This window comes from Panicum virgatum, chromosome 4K (assembly GCF_016808335.1).
Source record: "Panicum virgatum strain AP13 chromosome 4K, P.virgatum_v5, whole genome shotgun sequence".
NCBI lineage: Eukaryota > Viridiplantae > Streptophyta > Magnoliopsida > Poales > Poaceae > Panicum > Panicum virgatum.
Window position 1 is genome coordinate 10,899,192 of NC_053139.1, and position 19,266 is coordinate 10,918,457.

At 48.2% G+C, this 19,266-nt stretch overlaps 1 protein-coding gene across 1 annotated transcript; it reads right to left on the reverse strand.

The window, feature by feature from the left end:
- Positions 1-262: 262 nt before the first annotated feature.
- Positions 263-18,922, reverse strand: LOC120701873. The gene is made up of 8 exons (XM_039985681.1): positions 18,621-18,922; positions 18,247-18,323; positions 17,917-18,138; positions 17,590-17,748; positions 1,600-2,417; positions 1,346-1,480; positions 1,117-1,213; positions 263-655 (listed from the first exon to the last, which is right to left on the reverse strand). The coding sequence occupies exons 1-8, from the start codon at positions 18,920-18,922 to the stop codon at positions 390-392; spliced, it is 2,076 nt and encodes a 691-aa protein (XP_039841615.1). The 3' UTR covers positions 263-389.
- Between the last annotated feature and the right edge of the window lie 344 nt (positions 18,923-19,266).

Below are 19,266 nucleotides of genomic sequence, written 5' to 3' on the forward strand. Positions count from 1 at the left end.
AAACGTGATAGGCACAGCTGTAAGTCAAGTGACACACACATGTATGAGGCAGCAATTTTAACTTTATTATAAATTTATAATCAATCATGTAATGAGATGGCAGCTTTGGGAGGCAGCTTTGGGATGCAATTCAAAATAGCAATTGTGTTTTCAGGATCACTAGAAAAATCGAACTTGTATAATAGGTCGAGGGCGTAAATTGAAAATTTTCCAATAAATTACTACCTTCTGTTATCATTTGTGTAAACTGTAAAACCACAAGTATCAAACAAGACCCATTCTTGAATTTCAGGTCATAGGCCAGTCTCAATATTATTACATCATTAAACAAGAGAAAAAAAAAACTAGTTTGGACTTGACACGAGATAAAATTGGCAAGAACAGCTTACTCAAAGGGTACAATCTGAATCACATTTAAAGATATCAGTCCTGGATAAATCACGAACATGACTAATATGAGGAATAAAGTGGTCGCATCTACTACTTGTGAAGTTAAACTGAGCGCCCCTTGAAGCTCTTTCCTCCAACGGAAGCCATCTACGATGCTCTCTAATAAACTTCTTCGTGCCACAGTGGCGACCCTCAACTATCATCAACTCCAGCATTTTGGCACGCAGCACAAAGAATGTTGCAAGGTTAAATTGTGATGTGGTGCCTTGATACTTTCTTTTTTTTTTCGAACAACTTCAGGGGGTGGGAGGGGGGGGGGATCCCCACCTACTTTCATTGATCGGAACACACATCGTAGTGTACATGGTCAGCCTCGGCATACCGAGGGGAGATTACATGGGTCACTCCAGGAGGAGTGAGAGGGAAAAGCTAACGTGAGATGGAACAATTAGTTGGTAACGGACGCCAGCCAGGAGCGCCAGGACTGAAGATCCTGGTGAAGACGCCGAAACCTGCAGCTCCACAAGTCCATATCTTTCAGCACGCGACGGATGATGTCAAGAGGAGAAGAGTTCACATGATCAAAGATTTTTGCGTTGCGCGCTTTCCACATGTGCCAGAGAAGTAGCAGAACAACATCAATGCAAACCGTGTCTGGCAGCATGGAGTTCAAAGGAAATTGCCAGGGGCGCCGTAGGTCGAGGGTGTCCGCGTGGAGGCCCAGGCCTTGATACTTTCTCAACGCAACCGTCTTCAGACGGATGTCGAGGCTTTTGATAACATCATCGTGCCACAAACTATTGTGCCCCGACACATTCCGCGTCTGAAATAAAAGTGATAGAAATAAAAAAAAAAACTTACAGATAAAGGATTGACAGAATTGTAAGTTTATGAAGGAAGAGTCGAAGCTAACTAGTAGTTGACACCATCAACTGCCAATGGAGCATTGTTTTACCTGGATGTACAGCTTCTCCAAGCGAGGAAAGCATCTCATCAAGTCGACGAACATATCAATGCTAAGAAAAGGAATATTGATAGCCAAACTCCTGACGCTGCCCACCACTGTAACCAAGCTAACGGCGCTCAATTCCTTCACCAAACACAAAACATGACATTGCAAATCATATGAAATTTAATTTCTCTCCACGTGGAAATACAGCAAGAACATACACCTCGTGGAGGCAAAGAGATCGAGAATGCTACGGTTACCTGAAGTTCTGCGGCCTCAGATTTCAATTTGGAGTAGAAATCAAGATCGCAAAGGCAGCCCACGGTCTCCAGTTTGGGCGCCGAGATCACCGACAGATGCGTGGCGATACGAAACTCAAGCTGGAGCAGCCTCTCAAGCAACGGCGCGTGCTCGATGATGAGTTCCCCGGTGTGAACGCGCAAGCCGAGGCTCACGAGGGTAGTGGAGTTGATGCGTACGCAGCGGAAGCGAGACCAACCGGTGATGAGCAGGGACTCGAGCACGGGGCAGCCTGCGATGATCCCGTGCAGCGAGCCCTCGGAGATGACGACGTCCTCAAGGCCGAGCTGCCGGAGCCGTGGGAAGAAGAGCGCGGCGTCGTCGTCCGGGTCCGGGACGCGGCACTTGGCGATGGTGGCGACGCGGAGGGTGGCCGAGAACCGGAACAAGGCGGAGGCCTGCAGCGGGAGGTTCGCCGGGAGCACGTAGAGCCCCCCGATGTCGAACTCGAGCTCCTGGAGGCCGTCGAGCGCCGGGGAGCGGAGCCAGGCGTCGACGACGGCGGGCCGGCGGCGGAGGTGGGCGACGCCGACGGAGAGGCGGCGGTACCCGGGTGGGAGGCGAGGATATGGGAGGTGAGGGCGGCGACGCGCTGGTCGTCGTAGCGGGGCCACTGGAGGTCGCGGTGGTCGAGGTTGAGCGGGGCGGAGCGCCAGACGCCGCGCCACCGGGAGGAGAGCGCCTGGGTGCGGGCGCCGTCCTTGGTGGGGAGGAGGGAGATGATGTGGCCGAGGATGTCGGCGTGGAGGTGGCTGAGGCGGTCGACGCCGTCCTCTTCCTCACGCGCACCACGCCCTTCCGCGCCGAGCGGTGGTTCTCCGCCGTGTGATCGTTGCGGCTCGCTTCTTGTAGATCCGACACGGGGCGCGTCCGTCTGCGACGGCGGCGGAAGCAGCTGCTACGGTAGCGGAGTTAGGGTCTCCTCCGATTCTTTCATACCAGTGCCTCCGCGCTCCTCTTCGTGGCAGCGGGTATAGTTGGCCAAACGGGCCGGCCCGCCACTAAACGGCACGGGCACGACAGCACGGCACTAAGTGGCACGGTTGATTAATTGTGCCGTGCCTGTTAGTGCCGCCGTGCCAGATGCCAGGCACTAGCATGACACGGCTATTAGTTACCGGGTCATGCCGTGCCAAGGGGCACATTAGTGCCCGGGCCTGCACTAGCACGGTAGTGCCAAAAACACCCATTCAACTCAGAATTTGTAGTAAATTCAAACAAGAACATAATTTAATTCAGAAAACTCAGCACAAGATCTAACAAAAGATAAATTTTATTAGAAGCTTGTGCAATGGCTGCCTCATTAAAAACCTCTCTAGATAAAACTCACCCTTGTGAGAAACTCTAGAGAGGGAAAAAGAGTATAGCCAAGCTCCAATAATGTTCATTACATCACAGTCAAATACTTAAAGTTCTAGAGTGTCCATAAGTCCTAAATATTACAGCCCATTACATGAATGATCACTAATCAAGATAAGGTTCTTCAAAAGCTTGTTCAAGCTTCTTGTCTTCCATATTCTGTTGCAGCCTTGCTTCTGCAGCCTCCCAGTTCTTGATGCAGGTCAGCATCTCCACCATTTCAGGCTTTAGATTCTTTTTTCGCTCCTCGATGATCCTGCCAGTCATACTAAAAGTGGATTCTGAAGATATGGTAGAAACAGGAACAGTTAAGATATCTTTAGCCATGATTGAGAGTACTGGGTATGTAAGTTTGTGCTGATGCCACCAGTTCAAGATGTTGAAGTCATAAGTTAGGTGGTTGACAGTGTCACAGTCCAAGTAGGACACAAGTTCAGAAGCATTGGAAGCTGAAGCTGATGACCTTACCGCATGCAGCAGAGAGGTAGCAGATGTATCTCTAGACATGTTAAGAGTACCAGGCAAGCTACCAGAAACCAAACTAGCAGCACCATCATCATCATATATTTCATCCCAAGCAGATCTTGACTTACCAGACAGGACAGAAGGGTCAGTCCTCCTCAACCTAACAGCACCATATTTCTCTTCATACTTATTGTACACTGTTGTCGGTCGAAACCCACCGGCGAGTAGCGACGGGCAACACGAAGAGCGGGGAGGTTGCTGGGGCGCTGGCAGGCACTACTCCCTCGTCGACGGCCCGCAATTCTGTCACACGCCCGGAGGTTTTGTGGAAAACCGGGCGTGCCACCTGACCTATACCTGATCAGGAGGGTGCAGACGTGCTCCGAACAGTTTCCTGCATACAAAGACACGTGTAAACGTAAGTCCGAGCCATGGTCGGCTCCCCGGGACGACTCTTGCATCGGCTTTAAAGAGCCGATCGAGTCCCGGTGTCAGATTGGATCTGTAACTATCCAGATGTCGATGAATAAAGTAAATAACTGTGAAACTGCTTCGATTAAATCTAGCTAATCCAATCCACGATGGTAAAAGCTTCACTGTTAGATCGGAACATCCTACACGTGATTAGGCCTAATGAACGTAATAGACAACTGCACCAAAACCCAAAACAGAGGCCTAAGAACTAGCAAGAGCCGATTCCCGGAACAATCCCTATCAAGGCTAAGATAAAGCGTCTACTATGCCACCGGATCATCCAATCCGTTTGCAAGGCCTAACCTAGCAGATATTACGCCAACTCCTAGTATAAGAACAAACCATAACATATTAGATCTACTAAACATAAAAGAAGCAGGATGTTGCCTTTGCGCGACTAATTCTATGCGACAAGAACTAGCATAAGATTGAAACGTGACAGCACAGAGACAACGTGATATTCGTAGATGATAAGCAACGAAGCATAACAGATCTACTAAAAGCCATGCTACGAACATCGGGATAACTAGCATTACTCGCCATAAAAAACGCTTCAGTAAGTAATACCAAGGTAAAAGTAAGAACTACGCTGCCCTGATCGCAAGAAGCAATCAGGGCAGCATGGCACTTACTTGGATGAAACCCTAGAATTAGGGGTGGCGATACGCCGAGAGTTGTTGTTTGCGAGACGCGATGACGCTCTCCTTCATGAATAACAAATGATACATATTTATAGTCCGGAGACTTGGAAAACAATCTAAACTAATCTTGTCCCGATTGGACTCTATCTCTAATCTCGAACTAAATCTAAGGATACATGGCCAATATGGCCCAGATGCTCACGCAGGAGCCGATTTACAAGCCTTCCTCATCTTCTGCTTTAAGCCCATCTTGCTTTCGGCCCATAAATTAATCTTGTTAATTTATGGCGATAACACATGCCCCCTGGTTTTGGCAATGATAGTTCCAAAACCAATCTGTCGCTTCATCTTCCCGTTAATGCTCATTAAACACACTGCTACCACCAAGGAAGACGCAACGTCTCTGCAACTGGCTCCTCGTAGAACGTGAAAACTGCCAATCCATCTTCCATCTTTTCGCTATTTAATCTCACTCCGAATTGGCTCTTCTTCACAGCGAACTCCTTCTTCCTCTTAAAGCCAGAAGCACAGAAACCCCAATCCTTCACCAGCCATGGCCATCTCTTCTTCCTCCGGCTCCAACTCCTTTGGAGATTCCCCTTCTTCCTCTTCTCCCTCTTCCTCTTCTTCACTTTCCACCTCCTCCATTGATCCTATCTCAGAGAGCCGAGAGCCGACTCCCGAATGGGACCCAACAGCAGCCTACGAGGCGCTGGCTCCTCTGCACTGGGATGCAGAGGAGTTCGACTTTGGGGTCGCCTCCGAGGAGGACGAACCCATGACTGAAGGAGAGGAAGACCTCCAGTTCCTGTTCCAAGAGGAACTGGAGAGCAGCGAAGATGATGCCTTCTCCTGGGAAGGAGCCGACTCCTCTGAAGAGATCCTGCGTGAGGGCAATGATGACACGGAGGGAACCCCCACCAATTCCTCCAAGCCCCCACGGAGGGAAGCGAAGAAGAAAGCAGCGGCAGCGGTGGGCGAAGCAGCAACAGTGCCGAGGACGACGGCAGCAGCAGCAGCGACGACGGCAATGATGAAGGCGACGATGGCGGAGACGCACCGTCGCGAAGCCCGAAGCGTCGTAGGCATTCAGACACCTACGACTGGTAGATGTAGGTGTAGGGGTAGGATCACAAAGCCGAAGGATTAATTCCTTTGTAAAAAATCGGCTTTCTTTGTAATGAACTTTTTTTTAATGAAATCGAGTTTCCCCAATTTCGTGTGTCTTCATTTACCTTCCAAAAAGCCGATGGCAACGCATCAGGTTTCCATAAATATCCAAGAGCCGACGGAATTCAAACTAGAAGCAACCCGCAGAAGAATAACACTTCCAGCCTAAACCGAACTCGATGAACTCTCGAATCCGAGCGCAATTCAAAAACCAAGCTCTACAAATTCGAGCAAAGAACTCTCCAAGCAGCCGGGATCCGAATCAGAACCCACAACAACCAAACCTTAAGCCAACAGATCTTGGACTATGGCGGATTCTGCAGTTCTGACAACAAGCTCTGATGATGCGGCAACCCACGGCCTGAAGGTAATATTCGGCCTAAACCTTTAATTTTCTTCAGCTTACCAAGTCTCTGAAACTGAAACCCCGAAACATGACACCATACGCATATTTCTGAATTTCTGAACTTCAGGTGTCAAACATCCTTTTGTCGCATCCTTCCAATCCAAAATCTTTCTGTCTTGGCCCACAAACCCATGAAAATCCCATAGATTTGATCTCTTGCGAAGCAAATAGGATTCCTTTTGTGAGTCAAAACATCGATTTGAACCTTTGGGCCGACTGCTTAAGAGCCTGGCCTAATCCACCTGAAAGCTGGATTACATGGTACAGCAGAGTAGCAAAGGCTCACATGCCCTTATGGCAGGATTTGAACATAGCCGATGCACTTAGTTTATCACTATCACCTCTTGACAAAGATGAAAATCTTCTGAAAACCATCGGCTATTTCTGGTCTGATGCTCTGAATTGTTTCCTTTTTGGTCATGGACCCATGACCCCTACTCTGCTGGATGTTACCATAATTACTGGACTAGACATTAGGTCTCCCAATCCTACTGCTCACAAAATGGCAGAAGTCCCCTTCAAACTTTCTTCCAAAGTTAACTGCACAAACTGGGGTACTTACATGAATCAGCACATGAAAACAAAAGGTCCAGTGACTGAGAAGGAACACACAGCCTTCTTGAATCTTTGGCTAGAGCACTTCATCTTATATGGTCCTTCTTTAGCTCCAACTAAGAACTATCTCCCCTTGGCCTACCACCTGACCCATGGTAATCACACCGGCCTAGGCAAACATTTTCTCGGAGAAACAAACAGATATCTCCATTTGATGACATCTAACTTGCTTAACCACAAGAAACTGAGGACTGGAGGCCCTTGGTGGTTTATTCAGTTGTGGGCACAACTGTACTTCCAGCACTATATCCCCAACTTCCAAGGCCTGACCCAGAACTCCTTCCCTGATGAGAATGGCAAACCAATTAGATGTACTAGTTATGGCCAAGCTTTATTCAGTCTCCCTAGCAGTAAACTGAATTCAGCAGATGCAGCAAACTGGTTCAGAGTCTTCTACAAAGGACTAGATAATCCCCTATATTTCCCTTTTACTGAATCTGAATCCTTTGAGAACCCAACTGCCTTCAGATTAGATAACTTTGCCGATGACGATAGCACTCGGCATCTATATTCTTTGATGATTCGACCTGGCTTCCTTCCTGTTGGCATCGGCACTTCTAATAGAATTATCAAGCCAGGCTATGAATCTTACCAGCCAGTCATAGCAGCTCGGCAATTTGGCCTAGGACAGGTCCCTCCCCACTTCCATATTCACCACTTGGTGGAGAGCAGAGCCGATCTGCCTGATGGTCTCACTAGCTCAAGATGCTATAACATGTTTGACAATCTCCACATTCCAATACCAGCCGATTTGTCTTTCACCTCCTCATCAATCGGCTTTGATACTTGGTGGAACATGTGGAAAACTCATGTCTTCAGAAAAGCTCTAGGTCCTCGACTGCAGCAAATCGATCCTGAATACGTAATCCCCGAGGAAGAGGTACTGAATTTACGCATTCATCCTTCTACGTCCTCCATCCTTTGCATGTGTCTAATTCTAACTCACCCTGTTTGCAGCAACAAGACGGTTCAGAACCTATGACCAGCACTGGGGAGCCATTCCACTTTCTTCCAACTGCTCCTGATGTACTCTTTTGCAAAGGATCACCACCAATGAAGAAAGTGATAATGACTGTTCAGCCAGACTTACTTCAGTCGGCTTCCAAGCGAAGACACACTTCTGCAAGTGTTGCCCCCCAAGTCTTGACCAAGAAAAGGAAGATGATCACGAGACGCGTCGTCAAGAAACCAGTATCATCTTCTCCAAGTCCATCAGAGTCCAACACCAACCAGGTAACTCATCATTCAAGAACTTTTCTTTATTTCATACATATGTACCCTGGTTGACTATAATTCCATCTTCAGGATGCAGCAGAAGACATCCCCAACGCAGAAAGCCAAGTACAACATGGGATGACTGCTACTCCTGATACACTGGTGGAGACAAACGAAGAACAAGCCGATGCAGCAGATGTTCTTGGCATCAACACCAGCTCTAACAGGACAGTTGCTCTTGAACCGTCCAACACCTCTTCTTCAGAACAGGTAACATTCCAAAACCAATTCTGAACCAGCCGATAGCTTCATAAATGCATCTTGTTCTAACTCTAGATATGCCCATAGAGCTTTGACATTTCAGGTTTGCTTTCCTTTGACCCTGCATTAATGGGTCTGACTGTCCCTGGAGTAGAAACATCATCTCTACAGCAATCGGCTAACTTGACACATCAGCTTCAACTCATTAAGGACCTTCTATCTGCTCCAATCACTGCTCTGGTTGACGACTCCAGCAAAATAAAGAACATCTTCGAGTAAATAGAACCCCAACTTCCGGAGCCATTGCAAATCAAGCTCTGGTCAGCCAGCAACCTCCCATTCTTTTGGATAGAAGTCAGTAAAGCACAACAAAGGATGGAAGCACGTCGCTCTCAAGCTTATCTGAAAGCTGACATTACCCAAAAGTGCAAGGCTCTCAACCAGAAGAAGGCAACTCTAGATATCAAAGCTGACGTATCCACCAACATGAATCGACTCGACCTCCTGAAGAAAGAACTGGCGGAGCTCGAAGAAAAGGTCTGCACCACCAAGGAACTCATCCAGGCCGAGAAAACCTCTATTGCAAACTCCAAACAAGAAAGCCAGGAAATAGCCGAGCAGATACAAGTAGAGTTTGTAGAAATCAGCACCTTGAGTCGGCAGATAGTTACAGGCAATGACAAAGATGACGAAGCGATTGTAGCACGAGCAGACGTCGTCCGAACTGGAGCCATCCATGCCATAGAAGAGTTCCTGAACCAGTAGATAGGCTCAAGAGACAATTAGTACTGCCTGTTATCCTGAAACTTGCGCTTGTTTAAAAACATCTTAAGTCGATGGTTACACATCGGCTGTTCGCTTCTCATATATTTTTTTTTTGTCGGCCAACTCAACGTGTTGGCCTATCTTCTCTTTCTCTTTTTTTTACCGGCCAACTCAAAGTGTTGGCCTGTCATGATTTGATTTTTTTTACTGGCCTACTCAACGTGTTGGCCTATTTCTTCTTCTTTTTTTTAATGGCCAACTCAACGTGTTGGCCTATCTCACTGCAGCCAGATGGATCTCATCGGCTCTGGTTAGTCACCTTCCCACATGCACGGGAAATACTTCTTGAGATGTTGACCGTTGACAGCAACAAAAAACTTGACGCCGTCCAATTCCTCGAGCATGTACGCGTTTCCAGGCAAAACTTGATCAACCTTGTACGGCCCGTGCCAAGTTGGAGACCATTTACCAAATTTTTTGTCTTTAGTTCCCAATGGCAATACCGCCTCCCAAATCAAATCTCCGACTTGGAAATCTTTAGGCTTGACCTTCTTGTTGTATGCACGGGCAACTTTAGCCTTATTCTCCTTGATCTTTTCCAGCGACCAAAGCCTTAGCTCTGTCAGGTCCTCCACATTATCGTTCATCAAGGCTGCATACTGTTCGGCAGATAGATCATTCTGAAACTCAACACGTCTTGATCCGGTCGTGATCTCCCATGATAGCACAGCGTCCTGGCCGTAGATTAGATGGTACGGCGACATCTTGGTGGACCCATGACACGAAATACGATATGCCCACAAAGCTTCTGATAACACCTCATGCCAGCGCCTAGGATATTCATCGATCTTTCTCTTTATGAGCTTGATAAGGCTCTGGTTGGACGCTTCAGCCTATCCATTAGCTTGGGCATAATATGGAGATGATCTGATTAGCTTAATCCCCATGTCATCGGCAAACTTTCTGAATTCCTCTGATATAAAGACCGATCCTCCATCGGTCGTAATGGTCTGAGGGATCCCAAATCTGTGGATGATGTGTTCTTTGACAAAGCTGATCACATCTTTTGATGCTACTGACCTCATGGGCACTGCCTCTACCCACTTTGTGAAATAATCTGTGGCAGCTAAGACCCATTGGTGACCCTTGCTAGACGACGGGTTGATCTGTCCAATCATGTCCATGCCCCAACCTCTGAATGGCCATGGTTTGATGATAGGATTCATCACTGACGCTGCCACTATCTGAATCTTCCCAAACCTCTGACATGCTTGACATCCCTTATAATATTTGAAACAATCTTCAAGCATAGTGGGCCAGTAATAACCCGACTGCCTAATCAGCCACTTCATCTTATGAGCCAATTGGTGAGTACCGCAGGCTCCTTCATGAACCTCATGCAAGAGCCGATTTGACTCTGAAGGTCCCAGACATTTAAGCAGTAGTCCTTCCAAGGTCCTGTAGAACATGTCATCCCCTATCAGAACATACTTCATAGCCTTGAGTCTTATCCTTCTGGGTGCCCCCCGAGCCGAATCCTTCAAGTAATTGAAGATATCGGCTCTCCAGTCTCCGGGTTCTAGAAACTGAACCTCCACGTCTACTCCATCGGCTGCTTCCCTGTACCCGGAAGCCATCTGTGCCAAATCATTGGCTTCATTGTTCAGAGTCCTGCGTATCCAGTGGAAATTGATGTACCTAAATTGTGACATCAACTCACGGCATTGCATCCATACTGGGAAAAGAGCCTCGCTCTCACATCTATATTCCTCCGTGAGCTGAGAAATCACCAACTTTGAATTCCCAAAAATTTCCACTGCTTCTGCCCCAGCTTCGAGTAGCAATTCCATCCCTTTGCGAACGGCTTCATATTCCACCAAATTATTGGTGCATGGAGCAGTCATTCTGATGAAAAAGGAGTAAGTCGCCCCACGAGGCGACACCAGCAGAATTCCCACACCGCACCCATCATCACAAGCCGATCCGTCAAAGAACATAGCCCAAGCACGAATAAATAATACAGCAATATCGGTGCTGATCCTGTCTGCAACAAGATCCGCCAGTGCTTTTCCTTTGACTGCTTTTGCAGGCTGATACCAGATATCGAACTCTGACAATGCAAACATCCATTTTCCAAGTCGGCATTTCAGGACAGGAGCCGACAGCATGTGCTTTATGACATCCGATTTGCATATGACAATTGTTTCCGCCGAGAGCAAAATATGACGAAGCTTTGTACATGTAAAGTATAAGCAAAGGCAAAGCTTCTCGATTTCAGGATACCTGGTCTCGGCGTCTAACATGCATCTGCTGAGGTAGAAAACCACCCTCTCTTGGCCATCATGCTTCTGGACTAGCACCGAAGCAATGGAAGTGTCACCCACGGATAGGTACATGTAGAACGGCCTATCTTGCTGAGGAGGAACCAACACTAGAGGCTTTGACAAATATTCCTTGATTTCATCGAAAGCTTGTTGCTGTTCTGCCCCCCAGCGAAACTCATCATCGGATTTGATCTTCACTAAACCCATAAATGGCTCAATGCGTCCAGACAGATTAGAAATAAATCGCCTGACAAAGTTAATTTTACCGATGAGTTTCTGTAACTCCTTCTTTGCAGTAGGTGGCTTCATCGTCTTCACAGCTTCTTGACTCTTTAGACCGATCTCAATTCCCCGTTCATGCACCAAGAATCCCAGAAACTGACCGGCCGTCACACCGAAAGCGCACTTCTTTGGGTTCATTTTGAGCCCAAACCTCCGTGTCCGCTCTAAAACTTAACGCAGATCTTCTAGATGCCCCCTAGCCGATTTGGACTTGACCACAACATCATCAATATAGATCTCTATCAGTTTGCCGATGAGATCATGAAAAATATAATTCATGGCACGCTGGTACGTTGCACCGGCATTTTTCAGTCCAAAGGTCATAACCAAGTACTCGAACAAGCCGACTGTGCCTGGTACTCTGAACGCAGTCTTGTTCACGTCTTCTGGGGCCATGAAGATCTGGTTGTAACCAGCATTGCCATCCATAAAGCTCATCATTTTGTGGCCAGCAGCCGCGTTGATCAGTGTTTCTGCAACAGGCATCGGATATTCGTCCTTTGGTGTTGCTCTGTTGAGATCTCTAAAATCGATGCAAACACGCCATCGGCCATCCTTCTTTTGTACCGGTACTACGCTAGAGATCCATTCTGCATACCGGCACGGCCTGATGAACCCAGCATCCAGCATCTTCTCCACCTCTTTCTTAACTTCTTCTAGGACTTCGGCCTTCATCTGACGTGCTCGTTGCTGAAACGGCCGAAACCCTTTCTTGAGCGGGAGCCGATGCTCGACTATGCTTCTATCCAGTCCGGGCATCTCGGTGTAGTCCCATGCAAAGCAATCCCGGTATTCCTTCAGTAACGCAATCATCTCCTCTCGCAAAGCCGGATCAACTTCTTGCTGATAAATGTCGGCCGTGGCTTATCCCCAGGACCGATGTCAACCTCTTCCAAGTCATCAGCTGACGTGAACCCGTATCCGAGTTTGCCGTCGTCTGAAAAATTAGCTGCGAACGCAAGCGAGTCTTCGTTATCCACAAGGGAGATGAGAAGAAAAATTATTTGGCCAATCGCACGGGCTAGCCGCTTCCATAATTCCATCATCATTCGAAACCAAATAGTCGATGAGTAGCCAACTGCCAAAGCAGGCCATCGTGTGTACATGATGTAACAATTCCGAACCTAAACAGAATTTTTCTATTTTTTGGGGCCGATCGCTGGGACCGGCCTCTCTATTTCTATTACACCCCGTGGCATGCCAGGATGCATCTATTCTGTGAGGCCAGTGGATAAGACCAGCCTCAGTCCGTTTTTTGTCGCCTCGATCCGATCACAGTCTTCCAGGGCGATCCCTGAGATCGGCTCTTGTCCTTCCGCATCCCAGGCGTTCATATCTGCGAGCGAGACCTCGCTGGAATCGTCTGCAGGGACCACTTCTACTTCATCGCCATCCCATTGGACGAGGTACTGATGCATTGTGGAAGGGATACAACAGTTGGCATGAATCCAGTCCCTCCCAAGCAGCACTGTGTATGTACTCTTGCTGTTAACGATGAAGAACGAAGTCGGGATCGTCTTGCGGCCCACTGTCAGTTCCACGTTAAGAACCCCCATCGCCTCTGATGGCTGTCCATTAAATTCATTAAGCATCACATTGGTCTTGATCAGATTGGCAGAAGAACGACCCAATCGGCGCAGCACAGAGTATGGCATCAGGTTGACTGCGGCACCAGTGTCGACCAACATCCTGTTCACATGCTTGCCATTGATGAAGCCCTTGAGATATAACCCCTTCAGGTGCTTGTAGCTCTTCTCCTTGGGCTTCTCGAAAATGATTGGCCGTGGGCCGAGATCCAGCTGCGCGATAGCCAATTCCTCCGGTTGGGGTGCTCGAAACTCCGACGGGAGTACGGACACCATGTTCACATCAGCCGATGGCTTGTCATCGACTTTTGTCTGCTTGGGGCGCCACTCTTTTCTCGGAGGGCACCTCTCCTCCCTTCGCGGTCGCCTGACTTGTTCCGCGAGATCCGGACGCGCCTTCCTCAGCACGTCGAGGTACTTTGCTTCTGCCTCTTCCAAACTGCGCAAGCGCTGCACCCTGCGCTTCTGCGAGCGATTGAGCCCGTCAGGACACCACCGTGGGCGATGGTACCTGTCTTCTTCTTCTGGCTCAGAATCACCCCTGGGTGGGCGCCTCACATGGTCATCTTGACGTGTTCTGGGACCCAAGAGCCGGAACACCGATGTCTCGTCCTGCTGGCGTCCTTGAGGCCTGCACTCCAAGCAATCATCTATAGTAGGCAATCGGCTCATGCCGGAATTCCAACAATACCTGAAGAACGGGCAGTGCCAGTGGTCGCGTATAGCCTGGCGTCTCCCCAGTGTCCTTCCTGTGCGATGCTCGTACTTGTCCTCCTCCGATTCGTATCGGTGACGCAACTTGTACTGGTACTGGTACTTTTCCAGAAGCCGATTAGAAGCTGGAAGCTGATTGCGGATGTGACGCACCTGCTCTTCAGTCACATGCTGCTGTTCCAACCTGCGTTCATTCTGCGGCCGTTTGCCAGAAGCGGCCTCTCTCCTCTGCTTGTCATGGCGGCGCATGGGTCCCACCATGTTGATCTGGAATGCCAGATCCTGGCCCTTGGATCTGAAGTCTGACAGCTCCACCACATTAGCTTGTAGGAAGGGCTTTGTGTCCACCTTCATAGTGTGTTGAGCCAGGATTAATCGGCCTTGCTCGATAGCCGATTGGATCTGATGACGCAGCTGCTTGCATTCACCCGTCGCGTGAGTAAACGAGTGGTGCCACTTGTAGTACAGCCTCCCCTGCAGCTCTTGTGCCGTCGGTAGCTTGTGATTTTCTGGGAGCTTCAGCTATTTTTCTTTGAGGAGCAGGTCAAATATCTGCTCTGCTTTGGTCACGTCGAAGTCGAAGCCCTTCACAAGCCCCTGCTACTTGATCCACTTGCACGGGATAGGATTTGAACTCCGAGTCCACTCTGCCACGGCCACTTCTTGCTCTTCACCAGAGTCATCAGATTCTTCTGCCTGGGCCATGTTTACATGGCGCTTGAACTTGTTCTGGTACAGCTCAGGATGATAATGCTCGTATGCCATAAGCTTCTGTACCAGGTGTGCCAGAGATGCGAACTCCAACTGGAAAGCCGCATCCTTGATCGGCTTAGCAAGCCCGAGGACAGCCGGATCGACTGCCTCCTTCTCTGTGATGCGCGACGAGTAGCATCGGTTCTTGACTTCTCTGAAGCGCTGTACGTACTCCGACACAGTCTCTCCTCGCTTTTGCCTGACCTGGGCGAGGTCGGCAATTCCAGCTTCAGCAGCCTCCGAATGGTACTGGGTATGGAATTGATCTTCAAGCTGCCTCTAAGTCCGAATCGAATCCGGAGCCAGTGATGCATACCATCCAAAAGCTGGGCCTGTAAGGGACTGGCCGAAGAACTAGACCCTCAGAGGATCTGACACTGAGATCATCCCAAGCCGCGTTAAGTATCGGCTCACATGCTCTATGGAGCTGGCTCCTTCTAACCCGTTGAACTTAGTAAACTCAGGAAGCCGATACTTGGGCGGCAACGGGATCAAGTCATAATCACTTGGGTACGGCTTGGAATAGCCGACCGCTTTCCTCTTGGGCAGGATACCAAACTGATCTCTCAGTATTGCACTGACCTGCTCCACACTAAGAACTCCTGGGGCCGATGGCTCAGCACTCGGCCCAGTAGCGTACTTTGCCAGCCATCCTTGTTTCTCTGCGTCTACTCTAGAAGCTCCTGGGCTGACCACCTGCATCGAGCGTGTTGGATTGACGCTGTCAGGGATGTAGGCGCACGTGTAACCGTGCGGGATCTCCTTGGGTGGCTCGGTGAGGAATTGGCCTTCTCCAGGATCGCCGCCGATCTTGTGAATGACGTAGATCGGCGAATTTTGTGGTCTTGGGGCCGCAAATGAGAACATCAATTGTGGCCTAGAATGCAGTGCGGCTTCTTCTATGTGACTCCCCAAGGTTGGTCCCGATGGAGAGTACTGGTTCTTGATTATCTCCTGGATGACGCGGTGCGCCATACGCTCAAGCTTGTTCATCAGGCTCTGAGAATGCCGATGAAGCGAATGGGCCACCATGTAGCTCATCTCCTGACGCAAGGCCCTGGTGCGCTCCTCTGATGGTACAGATAGGTCCACGTTGTTGAGAGCGCCTTCAGGGGAGAACACCTTCCACCTGATGCCATGGTTGCGGGTCCTCTCAAAAGAGCCGATGAGATCGGCTTCCAGCAGAGCTTTGATCTCGTCATACTTCTTCTTGTGTTCAGGAGAGAGCTCTTCATACGTGACGGGCTTGGGAGCAGGTTCTTGATCTTGAGCTCCGGTCATTGTTGTAGTGGACGTTGTTGCCGAGAAGGGTGGTCCCACCGGGCGTGCCAGAATGTGTTGTCGGTCGAAACCCACCGGCGAGTAGCGACGGGCAACACGAAGAGCCGGGAGGTTGCTGGGGCACTGACAGGCACTGCTCCCTCGTCGACGGCCCGCAATTCCGTCACGCGCCCGGAGGTTTTGTGGAAAACCGGGCGTGCCACCTGACCTATACCCGATTAGGAGGGTGCAGACGTGCTCCGAACAATTTCCTGCATACAAAGACACGTGTAAACGTAAGTCCGAGCCGTGGTCGGCTCCCCGGGACGACTCTTGCATCGGCTTTAAAGAGCCGATCGAGTCCCGGTGTCATATTGGATTTGTAACTATTCAGATGTCGATGAATAAAGTAAATAACTGTGAAACTGCTTCGATTAAATCTAGCTAATCCAATCCACGATGGTAAAAGCTTCACTGCTAGATCGGAACATCCTACGGCCTAATGAACGTAACAGACAACTGTACCAAAACCCAAAACAGAGGCCTAAGAACTAGCAAGAGCCGATTCCCGGAACAATCCCTATTAAGGCTAAGATAAAGCATCTACTATGCCACCGGATCGTCCAATCCGTTTGCAAGGCCTAACCTAACAGATATTACGCCAACTCCTAGTATAAGAGCAAACCATAACAGATTATATCTACTAAACATAAAAGAAGCAGGATGTTGCCTTTGCGCGACTAATTCTATGCGACAAGAACTAGCATAAGATTGAAACGTGACAGCACAGAGACAACGTGATATTCGTAGATGATAAGCAACGAAGCATAACAGATCTACTAAAAGCCATGCTACGAACATCAGGATAACTAGCATTACTCGCCATAAAAAATGCTTCAGTACGAGTAATACCAAGGTAAAAGCAAGAACTACGCTGCCCTGATCGCAAGAAGCGATCAGGGCAGCATGGCACTTACTTGGATGAAACCCTAGGATTAGGGGTGGCGATACGCCGAGAGTTGTTGTTTGCGAGACGTTATGACGCTCTCCTTCATGAATAACAAAGGATACATATTTATAGTCTGGAGACTTGGAAAACAATCTAAACTAATCTTGTCCCGATTGATCTCTATCTCTAATCTCGAACTAAATCTAAGGATACATGGCCAATATGGCCCAGATGCTCATGCAGGAGCCGATTTACAAGCCTTCCTCATCTTCTGCTTTAAGCCCATCTTGCTTTCGGCCCATAAATTAATCCTGTTAATTTATGACGATAACATCAGTAAATCTAGCTCTAGTGCCAACCAAATAAGTAGAATAATCAGTACTGGTGAGACCACCTAACCTTCTAAGCACCCTAGTAAAACCTTTCATTTTAGCTCTGGGGTCCAAGATGAATGAAAAGAGTACAACAAAGGTATGTCCCTCCAGTACTTATTATATTTGTCTATCATAGGTTGCACCACAGATCTGATGTGTATATCATTAGCATAATTTTTTAGGTGCAGAACAATCTTAACAAGATAATGAATCATAAGTGGAGTTGTAGGATAGTACACACTAGACAATGTAACTGTTGAATCATAAAACAGCTCAAGAAATGATAAAACTTTTTATGCAATCATCCAATGCTCATCAGTTAACAAAAATGGCTCACCTTCAGGCCTAGGATACTGAGCTTGGATGAAAGTAGTGAAAGGGGACTTATGAGGAAACAAATGTTTAAGCATTAGGTAGGTAGAATTCCACCTAACCTCCATGTCTAGCTGAAACTTTCTAGGCCTAACACCAGTTGCAATGCAGTAACTTTTATATGCTGCAATTCTTTGATTAGATGAATTTAAGAATGATATTGCAGTTCTAAATGTTTCTAGCAAATGCTTGAGAGTAGTTAAGGCTTCCTTGACAATCAGATTGAGAATATGACATGCACAACGCTGATGCAAGAACATAGAATTAATAGAAGATGATGCAATGTCATTACATGATGCATACTCTGGTTCATCAGTAACATCAAAACCAAGGTAGTGAGAAATGATAGGTTTCAATTTTAGCATGGCTGAAGCATTAGATGATGCATTGTCTAAAGTAACAGCAAACACCTTATCAGTCAAACCATAATCAGCAAGAACAGATGCTACACGGTCAGCAATATTTTGTCCATTGTGGGACACATCAATAAGAACTAGACCAAGAACCCTCTTCTCTAATTGCCAGTCAGAGTTTATGTAGTGAGCAACAACACTGAGGTAATCCTCTTTGGCATTACCAGACCAAATGTCAGAGGTTAGACACACACAATTAACAGAAGTACCAAAAGTCTCAACAAGTTTAGCCTTGCAATCAGTGACGTACTTCTGTATGTCTCTAGTGGTGGTTTGCCTAGACACTCTAGCATATTTAGGATTGTGAGCAGTTTTAATAAACTCTTTAAAAGCCTCAGATTCACCCATAGAGATAGGAACATCAAGTCTACCAATCAATCTAACCAGTTGAGTACGAGCAACCAGAGGACAGTAATCCCAAGTACGCATACTACCATCAGGATTAAAAGAGATTTGAGACTGAGACATGCGAGTTTTTTCACGCCTCTTAACACAAGAGGCAATGTGGCATGAAAGATGACCAGTGGCACCACTAGAAAAACCAGAGTAGATCTTAGAGCAATGTAGGCACCTAGCTCCATACCTGACGGTCTTTCCATCAGCTGTGGTTTTGAACATCTTCTCGAAATCATCCCAAACAGGAGAGGTAGAGGGACGTGAGCGCTTGGCGCTGTTACCGTCTGGGGGGGGGGGTGCACCGCCGCAGGCAGGTACAGCAGGGCCATCATCGTCGATGTTGATGGGGTCATCAGCACCAGGGCCGAACAATGCATCATGGTCCTCGCGCAAGTCATCCTCGTCATCATCTCCGGCCATCCCGCACAATCGCCGCTCCTCGTTCTCGGTCACACCGAGCTCCACCGTCTCGTCGTTAGATCCGGCCATCGTCACTCGCCAGTGACCTGGTTCCTCAACAGCTGCACAGATCAAGACCTGGGTTAAGGAAAGAACATAGATCTAGTCATCTAGGGTTAGGGTAAGAGACTCACCTTTGTAGCCGGAGCACCAGGTACACCGGCGAAGTTGATGAAGCACGGATCTAGCCCCCCGGCCCTGGTTCCTCGACGGATCTCATCTACATCTACAGAAAAATGTGAGGAAAGTGAGAGATCGAGAGCCCGAGAGCGTCTGTGCGAGAGCGAGATGAAAGGATAGAGGTACTTACGCGTATGGATGGATTCGGATGTCTATTCGAATGTCAGATTTTTGGTCATTTTTCTTCGATTATG